This window comes from Rhinoderma darwinii, chromosome 3 (assembly GCF_050947455.1).
Source record: "Rhinoderma darwinii isolate aRhiDar2 chromosome 3, aRhiDar2.hap1, whole genome shotgun sequence".
NCBI classification, from domain to species: Eukaryota; Metazoa; Chordata; class Amphibia; order Anura; family Rhinodermatidae; genus Rhinoderma; species Rhinoderma darwinii.
This window is the reverse complement of record NC_134689.1, coordinates 170,266,966-170,282,988: the sequence shown is the minus strand read 5'-3', so window position 1 is coordinate 170,282,988 and position 16,023 is coordinate 170,266,966. Positions and strand designations below refer to the sequence as shown.

General features: G+C 40.5%; 1 protein-coding gene across 1 annotated transcript in view; it reads left to right on the top strand.

Annotated features, from left to right (window-relative positions):
* ANO6 (anoctamin 6) overlaps nucleotides 1–16,023 on the top strand; it is an 81,460-nt gene that overhangs the window by 9,490 nt on the left and 55,947 nt on the right. Inside the window, exons 2-3 of the mRNA XM_075857033.1 lie at nucleotides 2,112–2,194; nucleotides 11,172–11,309. Coding sequence (XP_075713148.1) covers nucleotides 2,112–2,194; nucleotides 11,172–11,309 — 221 coding nt within the window. The remainder of the gene's footprint in view (nucleotides 1–2,111; nucleotides 2,195–11,171; nucleotides 11,310–16,023) is intronic.

The window sequence follows — 16,023 nt, the reverse complement described above, 5'->3', positions numbered from 1 at the left end:
GAATGGCATCAACTCCTCCTCACATGCACTCTGCACTGTGAGGAGGAGAGAGTGTGCGAGCGACGGTAGACCCGGCCATCACTCGGGACACATTCCGGTGATGGCCGTGTATTACCCGGCCCATAGACTTCTATGGGGGGCCGGGTACCCGGCCAAAAATAGGGCATGTCCCATTTTTTGACGGCCGATTTTTCCCGGCCCGTCAAAAAATCAGTCGTGTGAATAGCCCCATTAGGGGTCTATTATTCCTAATGCAGCCGGGTGCCGGCCGATTTATGAACGGCCGGCATCCGGCCGGGAAACCCTGTCGTGTGAATCCCGCCTAAAGGCTGGAGTTGCAGTGAGTGCTCTGATCAATTAAGATTCCCCAAATGATGTCAGGTGACATAATCCACTAATCCGCTGCTTAAAAATGGGACTGGTCAAGGTGGGGGGGGGCCCTCATGAATATTTATCAGCAGCCATTTTTTTTTAATTTTTTTTATAAAGTACATAGATACAGTTCAGGACAGTGTCACATAAATATAATCTATTATGCATAATGACTGCTCCAAAGAAAGAGAAAGTTAGCATTTTAGTAACAGACACTTTTTAAAGGGCAGCAATCAAAATATATAGATCATATATGTATTATGAGGTCTATGCCTGACTTTCTAAATGTGATCTATGGTATATCAATTGAAGTTGAAAAACTTGTGTGATGTTGTCTTTTAAGATCCTGGCAGCCAGCCATGACTCATTTGATGAAAACAATGATGCAGCATTGTGTAGTAAAGTAGCTGTCTTGAAAGCTTTTATCTGTAATCCGTTTGCCAATGAAAAAGGTATCCTACAAGTACAATCATTGTAGTTCATAAATTAGATTTAGTTTTTTTTAACTGTATTTCAGCTGTGCGAATGGGGCCTAAAGCTGGCCATACATATTCCCCTGGGAGATAAGTCCCTGCCAAAAATGTTTGGTAGCACTCCTCCGCTCTCAATGAAATAAACATGCACGCACAGCTGATCCAGGTGTGTGTTTATCGGGAAATCGGAAGTAATCTAATGTGTATGGCCAACGTAAGAGTAGTTCTGGAGGGGAGGGAACCCAGACTTGCTGTGTCTGCTCTTATAGCGGTCAGTATTGATTTCAACAGCAGAATTACAACGGAATGTGTATTCGATATTGTAAACACTTTGGGGCAGACTTACTAATAATACTGTCTTAAGTTTTAAACCGTGTAAATGTGCCAAATTTATCAGTGGTCCGTGCTGCATGATAAATGTGGCGCATCTTCCCAGTCGTGCTAAACTACTTTTTCTGTTCCTTATACCACCTAATGGCTAAGTTTGTCAGTGTTTGGTTTTTTTAGGCCCTAATTTTTGGCACAGTGTCCCATGTTAAGCCGCACCCCTTGTTGTCGATAACCGTTAATAAGCTGGCGCATTTTGAATAGTAAATCTGCCCCATTATGTACTCACACTGTTAAAGTGGTTATGTGGGTAGTGATCAGTATTAGCGGTGTACTCACTGCAGAATGTGAGTAGACTCACTAATATACATTCCAGTCCCCGTCACGCTGATTGAGATTTTGATAGATTTTTATAGCTCTGGTGGGTGACTGGAAGTCTAGTTGCACAGTCTTCCTTCATGACGACACGTCTCTTTGTCATGTGACCGGCCCCACTGTACTCTATGTACAAGCCGTAACTACTGCTACTTCTTCTACATAGAGTACAGCGGGGCTGGTCACATGACGAAAATTCGTAGCATCATAGAAGAAGGCTGAGCAACTAGACTTCCGGTCCCCTACCAGTTCTATAAAAATCTCAGAATTGGCGCGACAGGAAGCGGAATGTATATAAACGTGTACTCGCATACTGCAGTGAGTACACTGCTAATACTTTTCACTCCCCAAATAACACCTTCAAGCTTAAATTAGTACTAGTGTGTTAAACGGAAGCTTTCGTAGAGAGATATTGCTTTCTGAAGAAAGATCTGCCATAAATGTCTAATAGGTGGGGGTACACCTCTGGAACCCCACCTATCAGAGGAATATGTGAGAGGTGAAATGATAAACTTCTTTGAAATACAAGGATTCTTTTTAACGTCCCCTGTTTTTTCATTTTAGTGTCTGAAGAAATGGAGCAAACTATCTTACCAACCTATGGAACCATGCAAGATAATGCATCTAGACTCCATACTGCAGAATTAGTAAGTAAATCAATGCATTTATGGAGTAGCGCAGACTCTCAATACAGGACTTTCCTGCTTATAATAATATAATATATTAGACAGACCGGGGTTTTCAGTGCCAACTGGGTTAAATTTTTTGAGCACATTATCTAGAAATTCTCACAAAGTACATTGTATGGCTGGTTTCACACTGCCTTCTTGTTACGTTACTGAAGGCTGTGTTTTAAAACGCATCAGCCTTCAGAAACGCATGCGTTTTTTAAAAGTGTACCTAACTTTTCAGTTGACTTTTCAGAATCATCTGTCATATGTGTATACAAGAGGAAAAATACTATTTTTGGCCACTATATGACTTGTATCCTGCATTTTATTTTAATATTTTTAGCAATTTTCCCCTTTGCAGATTCTATCTAGAATTCTCAGTTGTCTCTGAGTTAGTGGGTGGAGACTAATGACTATCATGTATTCTATACTTCACACATATAGATAGAAGAGGAGAATCCTGCTATCCTATCACAAATATATAGAAGCTGCAGTAGCAGCATGGAGGACAATATACAGCAGTAATGAGCAGTGTTTCTGAGAATCCACTGGGGTGACCTATATAACTTTTTTTACCAAGAAGCAGCAGCACGTCTCTCTATTTCTCTGTTCCTTCTTCCCCCTCCACTCTCTGTAGACTTGTGTGGGCAGCGTGTCTGACTTGCTCTGCTCCATACTCCCCTCTCCATGGACTTCTATATGCAGCATGTCTGTCTCTTTCTTTCTAATTCTTTCTGCTCCCTCCTCCTGCTCCCCTTCCTCTCTTTATAGACTTGTATTAGCAAGCAGTGAAGAGAAACGGCCCTACCTTCTGCAGTCTTTCTGCAACTAGGGATGGATTTTGCTTCACAACGGGGCGCACAGCAGATTACAGGAAGGGAGATACCTAGTGGCAGTAACTTCACACATAATTTGCATGGATAAAACGGCAATTTACTTACTCGTAAAATTTAGCAAAGTTGATCTATATCGGGTATACTATGGGATTAGCATCAGTTGTTTTAAATGGACACTAACATTTCAATATTTTAGCTGTAATGTGGTTTTTAATTTAATGGTTATAGACTTACAGCTGAAACGCTTTAAAAAAACTCATGGGTATTAAAAAACAAGACAAAATCGCATGCGTTTTTTTAGATACGCTTCTTTAGGCTGCGTTTGAAAACACAACAAAAGCGCACAATGTTAACCCAGCATAAAAAAACAACTTGGGCGTTATCTGTGTAAGGCCACTTTCACATGGTAGTATTTAGGTCAGTATTTGGAAACCAGCATATTGATACAAAATACTGACCAAAATACTGCCATGTGAAAGTGGCCTTATTAGGCTATGTTCACACGGAGTATTTTGGGGGAGGAATATCTGCCTCAAAGCTCCAAACGGAATTTTGAGGCAGATATTCCTCCCCCAAAATACTCCGTGTGAATAGCAATGATCGCGCCGTTTTTCGCCCGCGGCCATTGAGCGCCAGCGGGCAGAAAACACGCTTTCTCCTGCCTCCCATTGAAGTCAATGGGAGGTCGGAGGCGGAAGCGCCCGAAGATAGGGCATGTCGCTTCTTTTTCCCGCGAGGCAGTTTTACTGCTCGCGGGAAAAAGACGCCGACGCCTCCCATTGAAATCAATGGGAGGCGTTCTCGGGCTGTTTCTGCCGAGTTTTGCGACGCGGTTTCCGCGTCAATAAACTCGGCAAAAGACCCCGTGTGAACATAGCCTTAAGGTAAGATGCCTGTTAACTTCCTACAATTTGCAAGAAACCTCAGTCTACTTCCTAAATCCGCAGCTTGCTCAATCCTTTGTAGAAAAGCTGTTTTTCACTGCGGGTTTTACTCTTTGCAATGCATAGAGTGAAATCCACTGTAACTCATGCATATTTTGCCACAGAGTTGAGGCACAGTGGAAAAAGTCTACTACATGTGCATTTATCCATTACGCTTTTGGAACCAGGGTAATTGGTATGGGACCCTTGAAGTGGCTATTCAAATAAAAATCCTACACATCCTGGTTTACCAGTTAAAAAAAAATATATATTATCTCCTGTCCCTGGCAAACTCCACCCTGCAGAATGACTGGTGACAGTAAGCATTTCATATTCGAAGAACGAGCCGAAAATAGTTGCCCCCAAAGTTAAAGGGAATCTGTCACCAGGTTTTGCCCTATCAGAGGGAAAAATAAAGAAGTGCCAGAGACCCTGATCCCAACGCTATTAATACTAGTCAGTAGCTTTTCTAAAAATCCCTTCTTCTCATTCAACTCTGTCATGAGCTGGGTCAAGCCCCACCCAGCGGTCGCTGATTGAATGCTTTCCCCCTATACTGTGCATACAGAGAAAGTTCCAATCATTGGTGCGTGCTGCTAGTGGCAGGTGGGTGGGGCTATCTGTAGCTCATGAATATCGAGGACTCCATATGGGGTCGTCGGTATTCATAAGCGGTCCAGCCCCTCCCACCGCCGCTGATTGACCTCTTTCTCCCCATACTGTGCATAGGGAGCAAGCGGACTATAAGCGGCAGGCAGGGTTGTATGAGAAAAAACTCTCTTTTTTTTTTATCAAAACTTCTGATCGCTGACCAGTAATACAGCGTTGGGATCAGGTTCTCTGGCACTAGTTTAAGCTGACCTTCGATAGGCAGCATAATCCCGGTGGCAGATTCCCTTTTAAAATTAGCCAAAAGTATGGACAAATTGTTTGCTTGGCATGCTTACCAGCTGCTTCAGTTTTTTTGTTTTTTTTCTCCTATTATAAAAATAACCCCTGCTGTAAATGCCTGAGGCTGGTTTTCTTCAGATCAGGTAGCAGTGAAGTAAATTAACATTTTCACCCAATATAGTGTGAATTAGCTTGGGCTACCAAACCTATTGATGGTTGCCTTTGCTTTTGCTGTACCTGGGCTAAGGAATGTGAAGTGAGGAAATAATTGTGTAAACAGAAGGGGGCTCTTATTTTATTTTTTTTTCCCACCCCCTTCCCCCAATCGGCTAATAGTTTATTCAGATAGCCAAGGCCTAAAAAAGACCTACAGGGGCTGTCCTGTCAGAATGCCTATTGGAGAATACTGTTGGCCCTAACCGATGCCTGTTCCCACTGGCCTCTCCATTAAAGTCTATATGACCTAAGGAAAGAGACGAACAAGCGGAGCTTGGCTCTTTCCATATGTAAGTGAAAGTGCGGCAAACTCTCTGAACTGTATGGAGTCTTCAGTAGCTGGCAATTGGCGGTCACTGGGCCACAGTTCTCCAGATAGATGAGGGTCTTGGAGGTGCGACGCATACCTATTAGGCATTTATGACAACTTGTTATGTGATACATTCTGTCCGATCTGCAGGTTGACGAGCAGGAGGAGCTGAGCAGAGTGATCTATAACTTTGTAGGAAAAGATTTAGGTTGGGTTCACACGAGCATGTTCGGTCCGTAAAGGACGGAACGTATTTCGGCCGCAAGTCCTGGACCGAACACAATGCAGGGAGCCGGGCTCCTAGCATCATAGTTCTGTATGACGCTAGGAGTACCTGCCTCGCTGCGGGACAACTGTCCCGTACTGTAATCATGTTTTCAGTACAGGACAGTAGTTCCACGGAGAGGCAGGGAGTCCTAGCATTGTACATAACTATGATACTAGGAGCCCGGCTCCCTGCACTGTATTCGGTCCGGGAATTGCCGTCGAAATACGTTCCGTCCTTTACGGACCGAATCCAGCCTTAGGATAACTGGTAACAAACCGAAATAAGCAACGTGAATCAATATATCCCAGTAATAAAGTAAATTAAATGGGTTGATTCAAGGGTGTAAAACCCAAACCGCATCGTAACTAAATATATAAGACCAAAAGAGAGCGAATCCTGAAGAACACGGGGGTAATGAAAAAATATGACAATATTTTATTAACATCAGACAAATCGTACAATGATAAAAAATCCATAGACAAACAGTAAAAACACAGACACTCAACTGGGAATTGCCCCAATATACACAGATGTAGAATTAAACATGCGTAAATCCCCTGGTAAGAATAATAGCTGGAGTATATATAGTAAATTGATAATAACAGATATAGTCAGCTTAAAGCAAATTGAGCATATATATAAATGCGCTATGGCGCTCAGAAAACATAAATGTGCACAAATTGTAGCCCAACACCATTATTAGCTGGTAACTAGTGTTTAGATGAAGAAATAAAAAAGGTACTGGGCACCATGCACATGCTATGTATGTAAGGAGACTAAACATGCATATAAACAGAAGTAAGAGTAAAGGAGGTATGTTTACACAAATGAATATAGCATAACATGAAGGACCAACATACCCATGATAGAAGAAGCGGGACAAAACACAGTTGAGATCCACCCCAACGCGCGTTTCGGCGCTAATGCCTTCGTCTGGGGGTGGATCTCAACTGTGTTTTGTCCCGCTTCTTCTATCATGGGTATGTTGGTCCTTCATGTTATGCTATATTCATTTGTGTAAACATACCTCCTTTACTCTTACTTCTGTTTATATGCATGTTTAGTCTCCTTACATACATAGCATGTGCATGGTGCCCAGTACCTTTTTTATTTCTTCATCTAAACACTAGTTACCAGCTAATAATGGTGTTGGGCTACAATTTGTGCACATTTATGTTTTCTGAGCGCCATAGCGCATTTATATATATATGCTCAATTTGCTTTAAGCTGACTATATCTGTTATTATCAATTTACTATATATACTCCAGCTATTATTCTTACCAGAGGATTTACGCATGTTTAATTCTACATCTGTGTATATTGGGTCAATTCCCAGTTGAGTGTCTGTGTTTTTACTGTTTGTCTATGGATTTTTTATCATTGTACGATTTGTCTGATGTTAATAAAATATTGTCATATATTTTTTTCATTACCCCCGTGTTCTTCAGGATAACTGGTGTCCAGTGAGCGGACAGTCACTGAGTAGGACTGCCCACTGGACTACTAAGCCCAGTATTGGCATGGATTTAGATCAATAAAATATAGGTTATCCTAAATCTTTTCCCACAAAGTTATATATCAATCTGTTAATCTCCTCCGGCTCTATAACATGCTGCCTACAGATCAGACATTATATACCATGTGACAGGATCTCTTTAATATTGCATTTTAAACCTTTGGTTTCGTTATCATGCATGAAAGCAGATTTAATGCATTAGAAATCTTGCAGTCTGTACGGGATTCAGATTATTCCCACATTCTGTTTGCGGCTGTGCGTCAAAGAATAAGAGAAGTTGGTAAATGCGAGAAGTTTTAAAATGACCCCAACGTTTTTATTAAACTTTCCAGTAAAGGATGAAGGAAAATAAGTGTGCATTATATATGGACTTTCATCGGTTTTAAATAAAGCGAGGATTGACCAGTAATACTTATTTTTCTGAATTTTACATTAGGTAGCATGCTTTTATATTTGTTCATAATTGTTTTACTATATTTCAGCTTCATTATTTAAAAAAAAAAATTTATGATATTTATTTAAATTTTTTTCTTTTGTTGAATTGCGAGGCGCACCCAAGACATGCTTTAACTTCCTTTATTTACTTCCTCCTGTGAACATTGTATACAATAACTTTTAATAACCACATCTAAACAGTTCATGTAATATTAATTTCTGTAAACATGAAATCTATCACTGTGCTGTCATACTTAGTTTTTTCTTTCACAGCTTTCAAGTAGGTTACGGTATTTGCTATTACAATATAGTTTCTATATTGTAGCAAATGCTGGGTCTTCTCTCCATAAATTATTTTTTTCCCACACCAGGAAAGATGTCACCTTTTCCTACACGGGTGGTGTTTAGCAGATGCACACAGTCATGTGACAAGTAAGCCCCTCCCCTGTAAAGAAAGCTTGAAAAAAAAATGTCAGTTGAAAGTGACCTAAAGTATTTGTGGCAGGTAATAAGTTGAAGTTGCAACGTTCAACCTCTTAGGGCCTGTTCACATCAGCATTGGCTTTCCGTTCAGGGGTTCCGTCGGAGGTTTCCGTCGTGGAACCCCGCAACGGAAAGTCAAACGGAAACCACAGCTTCCGTTTGCATCACCATCGATCTGAATGGTGACGGAAACATTGTTAATGGTTTCCGTTTGTCACCGTTCTGGCAGGTTTCCATTTTTTCGACGGAATCAATAGCGCAGTCGCAGTTGACCCAATAACAGAAGACTCTAGGCTCCCCTCTTCTTCGCATCCTATTACCTGCTTTAGTGATCCTATCCCATCACACCTCGTCCAGTCTCTTTCCAGCGGTCACTAGTCACCTAACTAAAATATTTAAAGGGAAAATGTCATCTATACTTAGTTTTATTTTTTTCAGAATTAAAATCCTTTTTTTCTGATCTGTTTTTTTATTTTTTGATTGTCGATTTTTATTTTCTGTACATGATTATGGTGGCAGCCATCTTACCTGAGCTGCTGTTTAACCGCATTTAGAGAGATGCTTTACAGCAGCCACATGGATTATAGGAACCTGAGAACCATTGACTTCTATGGGAGCATTTTCTCTGCATACTCTGACCTGTGCAGAGATCACTGTGCAGAAAGGGATAGGAGTGGAGCTGTGTCCATCACCAATTGTCAATGTTGGATCCTGTGATATCTATATATAGGTGTTACCTTTCATTGTAATCCTTCTTGTGATATTACTTCTGAGAAGTGATCTCTACAGAACAGGAAGTGACAGTCTATTGTGAGGCTCAGTGACAAGAGTGAAAACTGCAAGATTTTAGGATATTTTCTTTTAATATTGATGGACAAAGAAAAAAAATCACCAAAAATATAACCTGAAAATTGATTTAAACAATAGATGATTCCCTTTTAACCTTTCTCCTGGGATCTTTCCCTTGTCTTTCGGACATGCTATTATAACCATATTACTGGAAACATCTCTTGGTCCATCCTGCGCTGCACCGACCTATCTATAATCTCCCTTCATCTCTGAATTTCTGAAACTCTTGGTCTACCCTCGCCTAATCCACTATCTCTCTGCCAACTCTTTTCTCGACTGCTTCCAATCTGATTTCTGCATTCAACAGAAAGTGCCCTTACTAAAGTCACAAATGATCTCCCGATGGCTAAATCTGATTGCAAATACCCTCTACTGATTCTTCTAATTCTCTCCAACTTATAACACTGTAGACCACCAGCTCCTATTCAGTGTGCTCCACTCTATTGGCCTCAAGGACATTTGGCTCCCTTAGTTTTCTTCCCACCTCTCTGACCGCTCGTTCAGTGTATTATTTACTGTCATTACAACTTCTCTTCCTCCCCTTGCTGTTTGGGTTCCTCAGGGTTCAGTCCTAGGTCCGCTCCTCTTTTCTCTCTACACAGCCCCTATTGGACAAACTATCAGCAGATTTGGCTTCCAGTACAATCTCTAAGCTGATGACGCCCAATTATATGCCTCTTGCTGTGACATCACCCCTGCTCTAATACAGAACACCAGTGATTGTCTGTCCGCTGTCTCTAACATAATGTCCTCACAGCCTCTCTCATTCCCCCCCTATCTTTCCCCCCTCTCTCTCCCCAATCTGTCCTGAATCCAGCAACCAGCCTCCCTAGAACAAAGCTGCTAAAGGTTATTAGAGCGCATAGCTGCTTTGACTTTACCCCGGAGAGCTGAAGACGCCTAATAATAGACTTTAATGCAAGCATGAATGAAATAAAGAGGAGAGGCTAACGGGGGACAAATCTTGTATGCACTGTAAATCAGCATTTTAGCTGCTGATTTAGCTGGGCCCAGACCTACAGCTAAAAGGTCTGTTGTTCAGACTTTCCTGGCACCATTAACCCTTTCTGGAAAGTTTTTATGTCGCCACATTCCGAGAGCCATAAAGTTTATTTTTTTGTTGACATAGCTGTATGAGGTCTTATTTTTTGCAATATGAGTTTTTTTTTTTTTTTTTTTTCAATTGCATCATCTATATCTAATTTACGTATATGTTTTACTAAGAAACATATTTCATGGGGACAAAAAATTTGCCCAAGAGAAACAACTTTAGTTTCACCATAGATGTGGGCTTGTTTTTTGCAGAATAAATCAAATTTTTTAATAAAATCATTTTGGGGTACATATAAAGTATTGATTAACGTTTAATTATTTTATTTTTTTTGGGGGGGGGAGATGAAGTTTTTAAACTTTGACTTACTACTGTACATGTATATGCTGAAATTGTAATGCTAAAATGGATATACAGAAAGGAGTTAACGGTACCCGATTCCGCTGAGTACCTAGTGTGTATGGGGATGTCCCGACCCTCCCCCGATGGAAGAAGGTGGAATACAATGTGCCCGATCCTTTGTTCCCACAGCAGATAATCCACCGCCAGGGGGGCCTATCAGTGGCTTTTTTCCCCTCTCCCCACTGAAAAAATCTGCACACTCCAAGCAGGAGGAAAAGTTGTTAGCAGATTGAGCGTTCAGCCGACCGCTATTGTACATTTATGGATGGCTGCCTACAATATGTATATGTAAGCGATAACCAACTTTCCAGAGAATGCTGAGAGGTTGTTTAACAATTTGCCCTGGTCTGAAACCTATTTGCTCTTAATTTTTTTGTGTGTGCTTGCTATAGATAAAATGATTCTGGAAATAAATATCTGATCTACATGATGTTTGATGTAATCACACTATTTTATAAAGGTGTTTGACTTGCATAATAAAACTTGATTATACATTTGTATAGATTCATATTTATTTTAAAAGAATATTAATCATACTGAGTTTATTTTTACATTGCAAAGTTCAGGAAGCGTTGACTTTCCCAACTTTCGGTTGATTTCCTGTTTTTGTCATTGGTGTGGATGTTTCATAGCGGTTTAGAAGAAACTCCTATGGAAACTAGTCGGACTTTCCAGCAAGATGTTGGATCACCAGTTAGATAAAGATCTTGTTGCTCTATTTTGCAGTTATTTTTAGTGTGTTTTGATTCACAATTCATATTTTTAATTCTAGGTAGAGTTTAATGAAAACTCAGAATCATTATACTTCAACGATGATCAAAGGCGAATTGATTATATTTTAGTTTATGAAGATGAGACCCTGAAGGAGCAGACCAAGAGCACAAAGAAGAACCTTCTCCTAAAGCAGATGGTATGTTACATAGTTAGTACGGCTGAAAAAAGACACATGTCCATCAAGTTCAACCAAGGGAAGGGAAAAGGGAAGGAAACATTTTTACACATAGGAGCTAATATTTTTTTGTTCTAGGAAATGATCTAAGCCTTTTTTAAAGCCATCTACTGTTCCTGCTGTGACCAGCTCCTGCGGTGACTATTCCATAGTATCACAGTTCTCACAGTAAAGAAGGTTTGTCGCCTCTAGAGGTTGAACCTTTTTTTTCTCCAGACGGAGGGAGTGCCCCCTTGTTTTTTGAGGGGGTTTTACATGGAACAGGATTTCACACAAATTTGATTGGGGGCTCAATCTTCAGGGTTTACTGTCTTTTGGAGAGACAGGGCAAATAGGAAAGGCGGTGGTGTATGTGAGAAGTGATATGAAGATTGTGAAAGAGGCAATAGTGGGTGAAGATTGTGAGGAGATTGAAACCTTGTGGGTGGAATTACAAAAGGAAGTAAACACTGAAATTGTTTGGGAGTTCAATCTATTGACCCCCTTCCCAGGAGGATAGGTCAGCTAAATAAAAAAAAAATGGAGCGGGCTGCACCGGCTGATACTGTAGTGATAATGGGAGATTTCAATTACCCAGATATTAATTGGGGGGTCATGGTTCGGTTTCAACTGCAAAGGGTAGAAAATACATCACATTTTTGCAGGATCATTTTATGGGACAGTATGTGGTAGACCGGACTAGAAGTAATGTTATGTTGGATCTGGTACTTTATAACAATGCAAAGCTTGTTGTAAATGGTCGTTGTTCGAGGAAAGCCTTGCTAACATTGGTTACAATATAATTTAATTTTGTCTAAGCTCTAAAAGCAAACACGGGCTGGGAGGGCAAAAAAATTCAAAATGTATTCCTATAGGTAATGTGTATAAACAACTAAAAAAAACACCTCCACCTTCCAGGTCAGCTCTAGCCTTTGTAAATCAGAGCTTTAAAAAACCCAAAACATTAACAGTAAAAAGGTGATAAAGACAGGCTGTCAAATTCTTTAAGTGTAAAAATGCAAAAACACAAGGTCTGAGCATAAAGGACCCCTAAATTATGGTAACAAGGAGTTTATCAATGGGGATCAAGAAAAGACCGATACTAAATTCGTTTTTTAGCGCTGTATATACAAAAAAATTTAAAGTAGCCGACCTAGTCCCTGCCAGTGCTATTAATCAACTTAATATACGTAATTGGCTGAATGTAGATCCAGTCCAAGAAAAGTTAAATAAAGGAAGTGTGAACAAGGCTTTAACGAACACACTTCAGTATTTTCTATACCCTTGACTATTTAATATTTAGAGATTCTAATGACTGGCAAAGTACCAATGGACTGGCGCAAATCATATGTGGTTCCTATTTTCAAAAAGGTATGTGAATAAAAATAATGTGATAACCAGAACAAAAGTTATCAAACCTGAGAAGATAAGTAGAAGCTTGGACAAGCGAGCTTCTGTGGATATAGTCTTTTTGCACTTTGCAAAAGCGTCTCACGATCTGTTTTAAAGGTCTATAGGTTTAAAATGTATAGTTTGTAGTTGGACTGAAAACTGGCTCAAGGACCGTATCAAGATAGTTTTGGTAAATGATTCCTACTCTGAATGGTCCCCGGTTATAAGTGGTGTACCCCAGGGTTCAGTGCTGGGACCACTATTATTCAACTTGATTTACAGCCAACGTAAATTAGTTTAGACTTGCGTTTTTAAATGCCAATCTTAAATATATCCCCCCCCCCCCCCATTGAGTGTCTTGGTATCCACTTGGCAAATGAGATTCCATGTGAATAAATTCAGTTATGCATCTGGGTACTAATAAACTGCATTCTTCATATGTCCTTCAATGGACACTGGGCTGTTTGCCCATATATGTTATGTCCCTTGATTCCCTGTAACGGAATCCAAAGGGCATTCCCCCCCCCCCCCTTCTCAATTTACCCATTGAATGCTGTGATCCGCTTTGATCGCAGATCTCTGGGGAATAGAGGCGGAGTTGAGAGGTTTCTCTGATCTCCGCCATTAGAGCAGGGCTGCGGCTGTATAATACAGCCATTGCCCCGCTCCTGACAAGTGTGTGTGCGCGGTCAGCATGAGGTAATGCGGCCGGCGCCGCACTAATGAGCACCGGCGCTGAAGACCGAACAGGGGGGTGTTTTGCAGTACGCCCGCCATGTTTGATCTTCAGTGCCTGCAATCACTAGGGCTGGTTGCATCACGTCATGCTGGCGGCGCGCGCACTTGTCAGGACTCGGGAGCGGGGCAATTGCTGCATCACACAGCCGCAGCCCTGCTCTAACAACATTCATGTGTTACTATACTTAGCTGTGCGTCTGCACAGTTTCGCATCGAAATACATGAATTAACGGTATTGAACCGTTTGAGGGTGCACGGTATCGAAACCGTATCGAAGTTTCAATGCATCGTGCAACCCTACATGCAATGTCAATCAGCTGCTTCTAAGGCAAATATTGTTGTGTATTAAGAGGCATGCACTCACGGGACAGGGACATATTGCCGCTTTTCAAAGCGTTGGTGCGGCCTCATCTAGAATTTGCGGTTCAGTTATGGTCACCGGTTCATAGAAAGGATGACCTGGAGTTGGAAAAGGTAAAAAGAAGAGCCACAAAACTGAAGGTGCATGAAAGATTTTAGTTATAAGAAAATAATAAAATAATTGTATTTAGTGTTTGAAAAAAAAGAGACGTCTAAGGAGGAACATGATAAATCTATCTAAGTATATTAAAGGCCCATCAAAAAATATGGTGAAAAACTGCTCCATGTAAAATCCCCACAAAAGACAGAGCACACTATTCATCTGGAGAAAACCAGGTTCATTGAGGCATGATTCTGACACGTTTTCCGCTTGTAAAAAGCCTCTCATTGTCTTTAATAGGAAACCGCCCCGTTGTTCATACAAGGCAGAATTGAAATCCACCTCGCTGAAAAAAGTGACGCGGTTTCTGCTGCAAATTCTGCTTCATACTGCATCTGGTAGCCTCACGCAGATAATACCCATTTGGCGCTAATCTGCATGCAGAAACGCAGCTGTTTGTACTACAAAACAATGGCAAAAATCTGAGGGTCAGCCTTGGCTTTCTGCTGCATAATTTCTGCTCATTCCACGGCTGTTTTTTCCTCCGGAAAAGTCGGTTGTGTAAACAAAGCCTAAGAACTTTGAATATGTTGAATAATCTACCTCAGCAGCTGGTTTTAGCAGAAACCGTTGATGGCTTCAAGAAAAGGCTTAGATTTGTTTTTTTTCTTACATCCGAGTGACATCAACACTTTTATGTAAAAGTATAGAATTGTTTGAATGTCGATCTAGTCTGAAAATTAGTAGGAGAATCTGACCAAAAAAATCATCATAAAGGGAAGACTGAGATTGTTATTATTGGGTCTAGTAATTTCTAGACACTAGTAATCCTATTTCTTAAAAGCCGCCACCCACCCAAATATGTATAAGTCCCCTCTGAGACATTCATTGTGCTTGTATCCAGCTTCAAGTGAAAATGAAAGGATTTGGTTATACTGATCGAAGTCCTGAGGCCCACCAATATCCTTTTGTGTCCTACTAGTGGGATATTTCCAGATGTTGGTAGGATGTTCCCCTTTTTTTGTTTTATTTTTCATACCACAAACTCCTCTTTTTGGCCTCCTAATGAAGGATTCTGCTTAATAAATGCTTGGTTAGAAATCTACATCCTGGAAAACATTTTTCTGTCTCTAATCGTGGAACACAAAGCAGCATGATTTTCATTTGGCTGTGTTTAATGTAGTCATGTTTTTTCAATTTAACCCCGCATGTGTAGTATGTGCAAGTCATACAGTTAATGGGAATCTTCCAGTTTTACAATCCATTGGAGAGAGTGAGCGCTAGGCGGTTCTGATTTTTCATTCTTTCCCAGGAACATAAAATGGATGTGAAAAGCATTTTCTTAAGTGATTTGTTATATGGTTTTACAGACGTCTAACCGACCAGTGTACCGTACTTTCATTTGCAGCTATATTTTGGACTTTTTGAATGTAACCGATTTTAATTAAACTAAAAATCTTTTTTCTTTTTTTTTTTTTCTTTTTTCTTTTTTATACAGATTTATTAACATTTTATATAGAATTAAAAAAGTTGGTTGTAGTGATAAAGATACTAATCTGCCGAGGGAGATATTTGAACATCTCCACTAAATATCCTACTAAAGAAACAGATTTGAAGAATAATAATTTTGCTACCATGTGTTTAATGGTTATTGGCCAAATATTACTTTATCGCCAGCCTTTGGTACAAATATCATGCATGTTTGTTCGTTTGGAGCAAGAACCCAGTATCACTGCCATCAAAGAAGAAAATGAGAAAAATACATATCAGATCGGTGATTACATCTTGGGAATGGGGTTGTCTGGTCTCTGTTCTTAGCAGAGAAATGGCTGCTCGTTCACTCTTCCCCCTTCATCAATGATATGGAAACAGTACATTCATTTAGAATTGGTGCGGTCCAGTGGTTTGACACCATCTATGGAGACAAGTCTATTTTGGTCACTACAAAATGTCACCACTGGAGGCAGACTTTTTATTTTTTTATTTTTTTCCAGAGCCACCTTGTCTGGAGGAGGCTAACTCAAACTGCAGGTTTAGGCTTGGTTCACAGTTTTTTTTACGTGGAAACCGCGCTGCAAAACTCGTCAAACACCGGCCGAAAATGCC